This window comes from Ambystoma mexicanum, chromosome 2q (genome assembly GCF_040938575.1).
Source record: "Ambystoma mexicanum isolate Mex_15411 chromosome 2q, UKY_AmexF1_1, whole genome shotgun sequence".
In the NCBI taxonomy this organism is placed as follows: Eukaryota; Metazoa; Chordata; class Amphibia; order Caudata; family Ambystomatidae; genus Ambystoma; species Ambystoma mexicanum.
Window position 1 is genome coordinate 1,353,791,750 of NC_090924.1, and position 13,903 is coordinate 1,353,805,652.

Genomic DNA, 13,903 nt, shown 5'->3' on the forward strand with positions numbered 1-13,903 from the left:
TTCTGTGAGTTGTCCAGTGTGTTTAGGAGTCTGTCAAGTTGTGAGCTTGGGGCTGGAATCAATGCGTATGCCGTAGTATAGTAGCAGCCTCCCCGGGCTTGTTAATGTGTGCTTTCTCAGTGTCCCGGCTGCCGCCCCCCGTTGTAGCTCACCTCTTGTAGTTCTACCGGCTAATGATTGGCAGCGTGTCCATGCGTGTCCGGGGGGAGGGGTCTGTTGTCCGTGTGCAGTATCACTCGATCTTATAACACGGTTCCGTTCTTTCCCCCGCCTTCAGTGACTGGCGATTCACCGATTAGGTGCCAGCGCTACTATCCAGTATGCCGCAGGGGTTGATTGCAGGCGGCCCTCTCCGATTCCGGTCTCCTGCGCCGTCGGAGATCAGCTGCGCCTCCTCGCGTCTGACCAGATCGTTTCTTTCCGTGCGATTCTCCGCGTCTCCGACAGGGCAGCAACACAACGTTACGCTCCCTTTGTAAGAGCGTTGACAGTCCACTGCCCCGGCAGCACGCAAAGGGGCCGCAGTCGGCGGTCTAGGCGATCAGGCACTCCGTGCGATTTCACTGTTGCAGTTCGTTGTTCATCCCTGCGGGGAGAGCTGCCATCTTAGGTGCTGCAGGGGAGCCTCTTCGAACGCTCCGTTTTCCAAGTTGCAGGTGCCGAATCTCCCCAATAATGCAGTCGAGCGCAGGAGAAAGGTTCTTTTATGCACACGATTGTTTATATTTCGGCACCTTAAAAATATAACGCAGTTATTACGGATGTTATAGGATCATGGGCAGGAGCACCGTGGGTTGCGACTTCACTCCATGCGTGCTGGCCACGCCCCCGTCCATGGTGGATGTTACTGGTCACCCTAGAGCCATCTGTACTTGGAATGGTCATCCTACACACCCATTTTGGTGTTAGTTAAGGCAGGTGTTCATGTATTCCATTTTTTTCTTGTATATTTTAAGTGGACTGCTTTTGCTCTCTCAGTACCTCCATCAGTAGAGATACACCCTATGAAAATGTGATTAACTGCCATTGAGACATGTTTTAAAGTCTTGTAGTACACATGGGAAAATAATTGCATTCATATTTTTTTTGGTCATTACCACAGGTAAATAATTACATTAAACATACACCACTATTGCATACAATTTTTACAAAAGGTGTGGAAGCCCTTCTTTCGTGAACGATCAGCACTCAAATAGCCTGTTCTTGAACTCAGCAGGGTCTACAACCACATTGAATCTCAATGCAGCCTTCACAAAGGTGAAATAACCATTTGCATATCAGTCTGGTCCCACTTACAAATGCAGTTCAGCAACGAAACGCTAGGCAAATCTCCTCTGAACAAGAGTACAAGCAGCAATGCCAGACACGTGTTTCAGCCTTGATGGACCTCATCAGTGAGGTGAAGCCAAGCCTCTTTAAGGCAGAGCAAGCAACGGGATAGTTCTCCTCTGTCAAGGGTCAGAGAACTAAACCATGGATGTAGACCCTCCTGAGTGATGAAATTCTATAGACCAGGTTATTTGAATCATGTTCGTTCTCAGTAAAGGGGCTCCCACACTCTTGTTTAACTACTATTAAATACACATTCACTTTTGATGTGCTCTGGCTAAAGGGCACAAACACTTTACCCTATAACGGAATTAAAACAATCTGAGCAACTGTAGTGTAGCAAAGCAAGTGACTAAAGAACAAGTAAGAACCAAATAAGAAAAGTTCTCTAAACATACACCATACACAACCCTATAAAATATGGCACTACACCTTAAAAGTGCTGACAAGAAGGGGCCTACTGCCATTAGTCACAGGGTAAAATGCAGTTCTTTTCAGAAGGCCAAGAGTATTTTCAGAGTCTGCACAAATGTTGGCAAAGCCAACAGGCAGTTTGTAAGTGTTTCAAAATAGTAGAACAATTGCAAAAATCTTCTGAGCAGAACCTCTTTCATTCCAACCACCAAAGGGAGGATCCTTGACCAGAACTCCACCGATCATGGCTGAGCAAGGGACAGGTAGGGAAAGGACCTTACGCCTGTTAAAACCAATGGAGGTAGAGGGGTATGAAGCAGTGCGTTTGCTCACCCCATGTACTCAGATACACTTTGGCAGCCTCTGAAATGGATGGGCCACTGAGCTCTGTGTCTTGGTTCCAGTGAAGGTGGTTCAGAGGATGCAGGTGCAGCGGTCACTTTCGGCGCCAGGTTTTGTGTCTGGCTAGTCAGCTGTTCTGTGCTCTGGTGAGACAGGTATCCATTACTGGGCAGCTGGATGGCCCTGGTACGATGTAGAAAAGATCACCACTATCGATGGACTAAGGGGACCCTAAGGATACGATGGAGGTGGTGAGCTGCAAGGCGTCTTTGAAGCAATGGTGAAGATTACCCTCATGGTGGAAACAAAGAAGCTGGTTCTGCAGGGCCCCTCTTTGTGCCTGAGAGCTGAAACTGCAAGGGGATGCTTCTTTTCTCACAGGTCAAGGGTGATTCCCAAGTCTGACTTGGGACAATGACCAAGCAGCAAGATAGCCCCCAAGGAAGCAAGCTGGTCAGCCCACAGCATTGTTCCAGGACACTTCCAAGGGCAGGATCTTTAAGCAGGTTCAGACTGGTTTATCCCACCGACCAAGGGATAAAGCGCTGATGAAGGCCTTCTGGAGATCAGCAAAGGAGCAGTGCTTCGCCGGGATGATTGATGAAGACCATGCTGGATGGCTGCACGGATGAGCTAAGGTCTTCCACAGAATGCTCCTCTTCGTAGGGGTCTTGGCTCCTATGCCGGTCTGTTGAATGGCTGGAAAGGTTCTCATTTTATCCAGGATTTCAGCTGGAGTTGCCGGTAAGCCCTGGTACTGATAGCCACAGGGACTGATCAGTCCCCCCATAACAGATGAGCTTAGCAAGGCAATTGAACTGAAAAGGGCTTGACTTGTCCCCTAATCTCAGAACAGATACAAAACACCAGAAAATATGTGTCTATTGAGAGAAAGCAGCAAGAGGAAAATCTTTCCTTGCACTCACCTTGTGTGTATTTCATTTCATTTATAAAAAATTCATTTAATTTATAAAAAAATTCACACAATCATGCTTGTTTTGTAAAGTACTTTGGCAAAGTACCCTGCCCGACTGGATCTATAGGAAAGTGGCTCATGGTTCCAGGTGCCTCCCTGAGCAAGTGGATAATGTACCCAGGGACTGAATGGGGAAGATCCCCAGATCACTCTCCCTTGGTCCTCATCACTAGGATCAGGACAGTCACATTAACACAGCCAAATACCCTTACCCCAGTGGAGTTCCTCAAAGCTGCAAACACCCACCTCAAAGATTGTCTCTTTACTCTAAAATCCCCACAGAGATGACTGGTATACCCTGTAGATGCGTGTGGGTCTGCAAGCCCGCCTTCGTGAGATCAACAAGGTACACAAACCTTCTTTGTCCCAGACTCATCTTGGTCCGTGAAACAGCTTGCCAAATCCGCAAATATGCAGACTCGCCAAAGAATCACAAACACTAAGAAGAACATGAACATAGGATTCTAACCACTTCTAAACTCCTAAACTGTACTTACATAAACAACAAACGCATGCAGACTTTCCTTTTTCAGGCACTTCACCCAGGCATTCCATGCACATACATGAAATCCAAAATAGCTACCAGGCTTGATATAGCCTTGGGCCAGCCCCTCGGCCGCAACATGGGCCAGGTAAGGCTAACAGCAACAGTCAATCCAAGCCATCCATCAACTGGTAACCACAGGTGCATACCCTCACCAAAAGTCCCACCCAGCAGCAAAGAAGAGCTCTCTACATGAGCCAAGCAGTTCAGTCTGAGAACGTGGGTTGCTGGAGCAAGTAGTGGCTGGTGGTTGGAAGAATGTAGTGCCTGATACTAGGACTGCAGAGGCTGTTAGAGGTGAGAGGGGAAGAAGGAGGAGGAGGAGGTGTGAAAGTCTTGATGAGGGGGTAACATCAGGAAGATGTGAACATCATAATGAGGTGGTAAATGGTTATAATAGGTGAAGGTGGTAAAAGGAGGTGGTGGTTATATCAGGAGGAGATGGCAAGAATCAAGAGGACATTGTGAAAACTGGAGAAAGTGGCAAACAGAAGGGGGAGGTGGTCAGAGCTGAAGAAAGTGGTAGCAAAAACAGCAAGCGCAGGAAGGAACAAGAAGCCGTGTTGGACCAAGACAGGCTAGGAAGGCACAAGAGACAGTCATAGTCCTTCAGAGCAGCAAGGAGCTTAGAAGAAACGGGGTGCAGGGTACAACCCAGAAGGTGCAGAGGGGGCCTGGGGAGTAGAAAGACATAGTTGGGACTCCTAGCTCCAAACCCCTGGAGAAACTTTAGTTTTACCTACAGCTGGTGGAGGCAACGCGGAAGAACATCAATGAGGCATTTCAAGGATTTGCCTTTTGGTGGACTATTGACATTAAATGGGTTTGGCTATGAGATCCAGCAAAGCTTACAATGAGATAAGCGAGAAGAAGGGGCAGTCACTTTGGGAGAAAAGGTCTTGGCAACTGGCCCACTATATCATACCTCTCTTTCCCACACTGAGTCATGGCAGTCAATGCATTGGTTCTATCTAGGCTAGATTACGCCAACAAGTTTTACTTGGGCCTCCTGAAATAGTACGAAAATGGACCGCTAAGTGCACAAAATGCTGCACTTCTTCCTAGATTCTAAAAAAGGCAACATTTCACCCTCACCCTCTTGGTCCAGTGGCTCCCTGTGAAACATATTATACAACTTAAAAATCTCTATTATCCACCTAGCCTTCTACAGAATCCACAGGGAGGAAAATCAGCAACTATCAGCTTCTATCCAGTAACACAGTGTTACTAGAAGTGCAAAGTTTCAACTTAAAATGTTATAGAGGATCTTCCATCTTATTTTTATCAACCAACCACTGAAACTGAATCCAAGGCATTTGAACACAGAGGAAATCAACTGAGCAGTAAAAACCTGGATTATTTACAAGACCCCAAATGACATACCAGCACAATTAAAGACTGGACAAAAACGAAGCAACCCATAACAATCCCAAACAGCTATACCAGATTTGGACCCAAAAGCTCACAGGAAATAATCTGACAAACAGAAGCACAACCCCAAAAGCGAACCACCTCTGACTGTTCATACATAACACCACATGGAACCCAAAAGACCAACTGGTTCCAGGACTAGTCAGTTGAAAGACATCACTCACCAGCGCCTGATAAAAGATACTAAATTCACGCTCTTATGTTTACAAGCGTACTTGCATACGAAAACAGTTCATTTTCATTGTGGTATATACAAAAATAGTATGTTAACATTTCAGAAGCTTTGCATCATTTTGTCGACTTTCCTCTTCTGTTCAATGTCGCTGCATAAATGTCCTGCATTAATATTACAAAAGGCTTTAAAGATGATCTAATGCAGTACCATGATGCACAAGCCAAACAGTTTACAGAGCGCAAAAGCAGGTATCAAAGGTGTAAGCACACAGTATCCTTTATTAAACTACTATACAGCGTGTGGGGCTAGATGGTCTCAAAGACTTAGCAAACCTGGATCAGAGAAAAGATGCAGCAGAAGGAATAGAGATATCAACATGAGTAATACTAACTTGAACAGACGCTTTATTGCTTCTAAAAATGAAAGAGTTGATTCCAGTGGTGAGCTGAATCAAATCACCACATTATCTGGGATTATCAAATATATTTTTACACATATAGCTGAATATGGCGAGGGAGTTAATAGCTCCTTACAGGCTCCATCACACAAGCACAGTGAAGAACAGTTGAAAAACCTGTGTGCATGGATACTGGAGGAAAGGAAAGGAAAGACAAGGCAAGGCTGGGTGAAAGCAGAGAATGGTTGACGGAAGGGAAGTTTGGGAATCTGTGACAGGTTTGGGGCATATGTTGGGGGCTTCAGTTGTGCAACAGTAGGGTTTCCCCCACAGAGGTTGTGTTGTGTTTTAAAGGTATTTTAGGGCTTCTATGAATTACATCTGCTGCTTACAGCCTGCAATGGCCAGGCTTTTACACAGATTCACATAAAATTGTTACTACTTAATGAATACAAAATCAAATCACCTGGCGGGTCAACTGTCTCCTGGAGCTCCAAAGAGGTCTGATCAGTCTGTCTCACATAGAACGTGAGCGGGGTCGGTTTGTGGGTCCTGAATCCTGGCTTCTGCAAACTTTCCAAATAACCATTCAATCTTTTCAAGGAATTTTCATTGACTTGCTTAGGGACAAAAAAATAACATTGATCACTGAAAAAATGTAACAAGCTTTTTTTTTAAAATGTATTGCGTTTTACTGCACAAAGTACATTTACACAAATATTTTATACAACTCTAAACAAAAAATACTAAAAAGATGAGAATACATTAAAACATACACTTCATTATAAAAAGTAAAAAAAAAATAATACTGCAACCTCTGCTCCAAATTATAGTACCAGTTGCAGAATTACTACTACCAAAAAAAGGGAACTCTCCCCATAAACATCATTTATACCAGTAAGATCCCTTATCCCTTGGTCAGACACCTTTGTTAATTCTGCAAAAATATTGATTAACATCCTAACAAGGGCAATAATGAGTGGGACCTGTGGGGTAGTCCTGAGTCTGTTCCATATAACGTGTACTAAGATCTGAGATGTTGACTGGACAATTCGCCCAAGACTTCGCATTCTCAGATCAAGAAAAAAAGGGCAGCACATAAAATTGAATAATGTCTCTGCAGAAGCAAGGCCACACACTCTACAGGTTCGTATTTCGCTAGGGATGCCCAACCTAGGGCCAATAAACTCCAGGGAAGGAAGGCATTGTAACCTAAAATGAAGATACCAACACCAATATTTTGCTGATGGAAACTTTACTAGATATGTGCTTAGGTCATTAGTCGGTATATAAAACAACTCTTTACCAGCATAGAGCTTCAGTCTCCCCAAATCTTGCAGATCCATCACTCTGTCAAAGTTTTAATTTTCTTCTTCAACACACCATCAGGCTCTAAACCATTCAGTCCCACGATCTCCTGCATGCCGTCACATCAGTTCTTACATTGTTTTAAGTAGGGATTAGATTCTCTAGCCAACAACACCCTTAGGTAGAACCCATGTGAGGAGGTACTTACATGCTCTAGGTTACTCAATAAAGAACGACGACTCCTGATGTACTGTGACCACCAGGAGGACAATCCTGGTTCCAGTCTGATCACACTGACTGGAACTGAGATTGGGAGCCCTACAGCTTGTTTCAGAATCTTTCCTTCCAATGCATCAAAACATTTCCTGTTCTCAATATATAACAACCGCACAGCCATACAAAATAGTTGGTGTCACCTTGGCTCTATAAAACACAATAAATGGTATCAGAGAGTAGGCACACAATTTGGACTTTATAACCTTCAAAAGTGAAGTACAAGAACAAATGTTTTCCTCCACTCATAGAATAAGATGTTCTCTATGCTTCTTTACTGACATTATAAAGCCCAAAAAACAGATTATTTAATTTCCACGTAAACTTTGCGATTTCCTACGAGTAGTACTGACCATTACATAAGATTTCATATGATTTATCTGCAGATTATTCACATGCAGATATTTTTCTACCCCCGTGAGCTGCCGCTGTAGTCCCACCAGCATCTAATCCAATAGTGTCAGATCGTCAGCGTAAGCTTACTCTCAGCCCCGCCCGCCACGTTGGCACATAACCACCCCATTTCCTACTTTCAGCCTAATGTCACGGTGCTTGCCCCCAGACATCAGGAGCAGACCAGCCTGCCCCAGGTACTGGCACCTATGGGGACCTTTAAGGCCCCAAAGGATTGCCTAAGGGCTTCCTGGACTCAGTCCTGGCACCGTTGGCGCCAGGCTCATACTGCCCTCTCAAGCAAGACAGTTTGCAGGGGAAGAGGAATCGCGTGCGGACCAGTCTGAGGCATGCTGGAGCTACTTTGATAGGGTGTGGTTGGAGGGACTACTTCACCTTGGGACTACTTTTTGAGGCTATATGAACCACACCCTCTGAACAGAACACACTTCGCGTTATTCTGCACTCCTGCAGCGTAACGCTCACTGTGTCTGCTAGCTTCAGCCTGTTCTTCAGCCACGCCCATCCAGGTCTTCATGAACCGCTGCCTGTAAGGAAGGAAAGGAGGAGAGAGGAGAAAACAGAACAAGGCTCTTACCCGACGCTGCATCTCGATCGCTCTGGAGCCTTCGCATCTGCCGAACAGAAAAGGAAAACACCAGGTTAGCCGCGCACAGAAAAGGACCACGTTAAAGACATTGCAACACTGCGCAGCGCTAATACTCACCAGAAGGCTGCTCACTCTTGCGATCCATCGAAGCACCATCACGCGATCTCCACTCCGGAGCTGCCACACCTGCCGAACAGAAAAGCAACAGCAGCTTAGTTGCTCAGAAGAACAATACTGTATGTTAAGACATTATCGCATCACGCTAGCGTGGAAACTCACCTTGGAATTCTGCTCACCTTTTTCGGACAGGAGTCACGCTTCATTAGGTGCACCAAAGGGGAACCTGCAAAGAAAAAGCACAGGAGTGAACTTTTGGCAACCTGAACTCTAAAGCAATCCATACCAAGGAGTATTGGTATAAACACTTACCCACTGAGTCATAGTTGTCTGGAACTCTTCAGTGATCTGCAGGATCAGTGAAGGAACTAGATCCTTGAACTGCTAAGCACCCCTGCATACAGTCGCAGGATGGAGAGTCCGCCATTCATAACACTAAGGTGAGACATAGTAGAGGGGTGCATAAGGAGATCACAGGAGGTGGGCGTTGGTGGTCCTCCTTACGGCTAGTTAACATTTCATTTCAACATTTTAGGCAAATCTTCTTTCGTGACGGAAGGGCAAAACAGAGAGGGCACAAGGAGCCATTCCTCACTCCACTACGTGTGACGCTGGTGGAGACAGTTACTGTCCGGCTTCGTTCGGTGCCCCTGTGGAGACCAGGTGAGCGTAACAGAACACGAAGACTTCACACCAACCTATACCTGGGCGCCATGGAAACCTCAGAGACTGACCAATTAGCCAAGCTTTTGGGGGAACTCAGAGCAGAGGTGCATTCAGCTCGACAAGAAACCAACGCTCTAAGAAGAGAACTGATTGTGGCAAAAGAGCGTACCGATGACCTAGCCAGACAATTACTCCAATCCCAGGCTGGCCACATGCCGTTACCTGGAATGGGGGCATCAGTCCCAACTCAGTCAAGTAACCCAGTGCAGGTGGTCCTTCCGGGAGCTATACCTTTGGCTCCACCAGAACGCTTTGCGGGAGACCCTAAAAAGTTTGCGGTTTTTCTGAACCACTGCCACCTACACTTCCTATGTAGGCCCGGGGCCTTTCCGAACGATCAATCTAATGTGGCCTTTGTACTTTCATACCTCAGTGGCAGTGCTGTAGACTGGTCCATACCACTAGTTAATCAAGACGATGCCCTTCTCCGAGATTTCCAGGGGTTTCAGCAGAATATGGAGAAGCTGTTCGCCCGACTCTCCCAAGGCCAAGCTTTAGATAAAGTGCTGTTTCTTCGCCAAGGGAACCAGGATCTGTTAACATATATTGCAACCTTCAATAGATTAGTACTGGAAACCAGTTGGCCTGAAGACACAAGAACTACGTTATTTCATTGTGGGTTGAGAGGCGAATTAAAAGACGTCTTTGCTCAAGTGGTCAACCCATCCCGAGACTGTGCGGAATACATTGACTTGGTGCTACAGCTGGACCACAGACTACAGAACCAGAAGGCTAACCGAGCTAGATTGGAGAATCGGGCGTTCGTGCGTCCGAGAGACAACACCTCAAAACCACATACTCGTCCGAACCCATGCAAATTGGAGGAGTACGGGGGCCACTATCTAAAACCGAGAGGGACAAGAGAAGACAACAACAATTGTGCTTATATTGCGGAACAGCTGGCCAGTTTCTTCACTGCCCAGTGAAACCACTCAAGAAGGCAGTTGGGGTTGCCGATAAGGTCAGCGCCAAACCAGAGCCGGAAAACTACTGCGCCCGACAAGCGTAGAGGTCCGCTTGTCAAGCGAGAAGAAGGACTCACAGACCTCGCACCTAGCCTTACCAATGATCCTCATTAGTCACCAGCAACTGTCATGACCCTTACCCCAGGCCTTCACTGGCAAGTCAGCCTTCCAGTTAGGGCCAGGTCAAAGGCCTTAAAACCTCATCCAAGACTCTCTTGGAGTCAGTCCTGGTGCCTTTGGCGCCAGGCTCATAACCATCATGAAGACCAACATTAGAATGGGACTATTTACTTGGGACTATTTAACTTGGGGGGAGGGAGGAGGTTCAGCCAACATGGACGCACACACATAGCTCAGTTACAAGGAACTGAGCTATGCAGTCTAGTCTTTTGGGTGTGGCAAGCCTGGGACTACTTTACCTGGACTACTTTGGGTATGGCAGGCCTGGGACTATTTTACCTGGATTACTTTACCTGAGACTATTTAAACCGCACCCAAACAGCAGAACATGCTTTGCGTTATTCTGCTGTGGGCAGCGTAACGCTCACTGTGTCCAGTTCTTTGATGCCAGCTTACCTGAAACTAAGGACCTGCAGAGAGAGAAAGAACACTACTAAACTTACCTGGAACAGTATCCTGTCTTCAATCCATCGCCTACTTCAGTTCCACTCACCTGAAGGTACGAACTCCATCATCCGGCACCGCATGCATCCTGGAATACCATAACCTGGAAAGAGGAGAAAGAAAGACAGCATTGGTAAGCGTTTACTCACATTTCCTCCCGATCGAAGAAAGCCACACAATTCTTACCTGGGTAGTCATCTCCTGGTCAGTATCATCGCTGGAACATTACGGCACTCGGCAAGGAACATTGCATCCTGCAAGGAGATAAAAGACACATGTTAGCAATATAAAAGCCCGAAACAGCGCTGCGCATCGCGCACACCGCGCTTTCGCCTAACGGCCCATGCTCATCTACAAACTGCATACCAACACCAAAATAACTTTCCATACCTAAAAGGAAAGAAGCAAGACATTATTATTCGAACTAAGAGGAACATAAGAACTGCATATAAAGACTGTAAAGCAGCAAACTTATGGAGTCACAGCAGGCCGGAATTCGCCGAGGGGGGGTTGCACCAGTGGAGTAACTTGGTTGCTGCTCGCCCCCCACATCTATGCGCCCCTGCCACGAGGAGCAGGACGGAGAATCCACCTTTTACAATATTAACATGAGGAGAAGGCCCAAGGGGGAGGAAGGAGTTGAGGCCAAGGGAGGTGGGAAAAACATAAAGACAATCTAGTATTGAATCCAGCTCTCCTATATTGCAGACCCATCTTTAACCAGAGGCCTTACCAAGGGACCAGGAGAGGGTTCGAGAGTGCAAATTATCCAACCAGGGCTGGGTGGCGTCCCCGTGGATACCAGGCGAGCATTAACACAACCGTCTCGTATGCATGCGGTCAGAGCTTACATCGACAGCGGAGCCATAGGTAACTATATGGATCCAGAATTGGCTTCAAGGATGAGTCTTCCTCTTTGCGAAAAGGCAACAACTGATTTGGTCACCACCGTCGACGGAACAGAGATCCCTTCTGGTCCCGTAAACACACTCGACGACGGAGATGACACTGTTGTGCCAAGACAGGCATCGAGAAACCATCGTGTTCAACTTAATCAAGGCTCCACAATTCCAAATAATTCTGGGAATGCTGTGGTTAGAAACTGTCATAAATCACCAAGGTATCTTATGAAAAGGATACGGTAACCAAAAAGGATACAATTGGTAGGGCTCTTCCGGATCCTTATTCACACGACTTGATAGTAGTGAAGTCAAATTAGACCTTCCAAATGATACCACTCTCTGACTGGTGAAACAGGCAGAGAGAGGGATCACTGGGAAGGGCGTGGGAGTTTTATAGGAAGTCAACCTAGGATAAATAAAGTATCATGAGAAACTGTCCCAAATCAACTATAGAATAGCAATAGCACTAATTAACAACACTGACCTGTAGGCTTAGAACTGAAGTCTCCACCAAAGTCTCTGAAGAAATCCAGGAGTTGAAACAACGAAAAGGAGGGGAAGGTTAGTAAGGGAGACTTATCCTGAATGGCACGAGGCTCACGCTAAATACTGGGTTGGTGCACCACAGGATAGCGTCCAAAGTACTGTGCACAATCACCTTCAAAAAGAAATACTTCCTTTCCCACGTAAAACAGAAATTTGATGAACTGAGTCCAGCTGTTATCTCATCACAGGTGCCAGGGATTCACTCCAAAGCAAAGAATTGTATGTGTGTGGAATTACACATTTCAACAGAGTTCAAAAGCCCACGTGCAGGTTTACACGCGACAGAGTTCACGCAGCCGGGACAGCCGCTCTTGAAAGCGTGAGGATTCACACGCAACACAAGGACACACAACTAGGACCGCAGAGTGTAAAGAGTAGAGTAGACTGCGTGCGATAAGCAAACAGAAGTGCACACAGTCAGAGCAGTCGTACCTGAAGAGTTCCAGAGTCCGCGTGTGTATTACCCGCGAACAAAGTACACGCAGCCCAGGACAGCCGGGCTAGCGTCCGCGTGAGCTTTAACACGCGACCAAAGTACACGCAGCCCAGGACAGCCGCGCTTGGAAACAGCATCCACGTGGGATTTACACGTGACCAAACTTCACGTAGTCAGGAAAGCAGCATGCGAAGAAATCAGGAACCTGCGTGTCAAAATACACGCGACTGAAGAGCACGCAGACAGTGCGGCCAACCTGTGACTTCCAGGCAGCAGCTCCAGGAATTCGCGTGTGGAAGAAAACACGCCGAAGAAGCCACGGAAGTAACTGAAGAGAATGCGAGGACGCAGATCAAGGGTTTCAGCTACCAAACGCCATATTGGTTCAATCAGAAGCAGCGAGCGACGTATCACCGCTGCTTATGAACGTACTGCCATAATACACGTGACTAACCTGAATCACGTGAATTTAATGACGTGAATAATGCAGACGTCGTTTTCCCAGCAGTGCATCAAACAATCTCCATTTAGAATAGAACGGTCTAGCAGTTCTATGAGCATAACTCGTTCTGCGTGAAGATGTTGTTCCAGAGGTAATATGTCCAGCATGCATGACAGAAACGCACAATCCTCGCATAGACTGGCGTGATAAGAGGTTGACCTTCTCAGAATGTGCTCATACTTGCTATCCAGAAGAATCCCTGACCAAGAAAATTGCAAACAGTCATGAGTCCGACAAGTCTGCTACCCCAGGAATACCAGGATTTTCAGGATATTTTCCAGAAGGACCAAGCCAATACTTTACCACCCCATAGACCATATGATTGCCAGATCGACCTTACACCTGGCACTCAGATTCCATGGAGTAGAATTTACGCCCTCACGGAGCCCGATAATCTTCATCTAAAACAATGCTTAGATCAATACCTGGCTAACGGCTTCATTCGCCCATCCAAGTCCCCGGCGTCCTCGCCCTTGTTCTTCGTCCCTAAAAAGGAAGGAGATCTAAGAACTCGTATCGACTACCGCGCATTAAACCAAGTAACCCTAAAAAAACGGTACCCCGTGCCTCTAATCCCGGAACTGCTGGACCAAGTAAAGGATGCTCGAATTTACACTAAGTTGGATCTCAGAGGGGCGTACCATCTCGTACAAGTCAAAATGGGGGACGAATGGAAGACCGCCTTTGACACCAAGTACGGGCTATTCGAATATCAGGTGATGCACTTTGGGCTTTGTAACGCCCCGGCAGCGTTTCAATATTTTATGAACAATGTACTTCGAGAGCTAATAGATGTCTGTGTCGTCGTATATATTGACGATATCCTGGTGTACTCCTCTTCCGAGCCGGACCATGTGAAACACGTACGCGCTGTACTTGAAAAACCTCGGCAA

The 13,903-nt window shown here is 46.5% G+C and overlaps 1 protein-coding gene across 6 annotated transcripts in view; it reads right to left on the minus strand.

The window, feature by feature from the left end:
• TCAIM (T cell activation inhibitor, mitochondrial) overlaps nt 1–13,903 on the minus strand; it is a 722,456-nt gene that overhangs the window by 582,419 nt on the left and 126,134 nt on the right. For all 6 annotated transcript variants that reach the window (XM_069648822.1, XM_069648827.1, XM_069648823.1 and 3 more), the window contains exon 4: nt 6,075–6,228. In XM_069648822.1, coding sequence (XP_069504923.1) covers nt 6,075–6,228 — 154 coding nt within the window. The remainder of the gene's footprint in view (nt 1–6,074; nt 6,229–13,903) is intronic.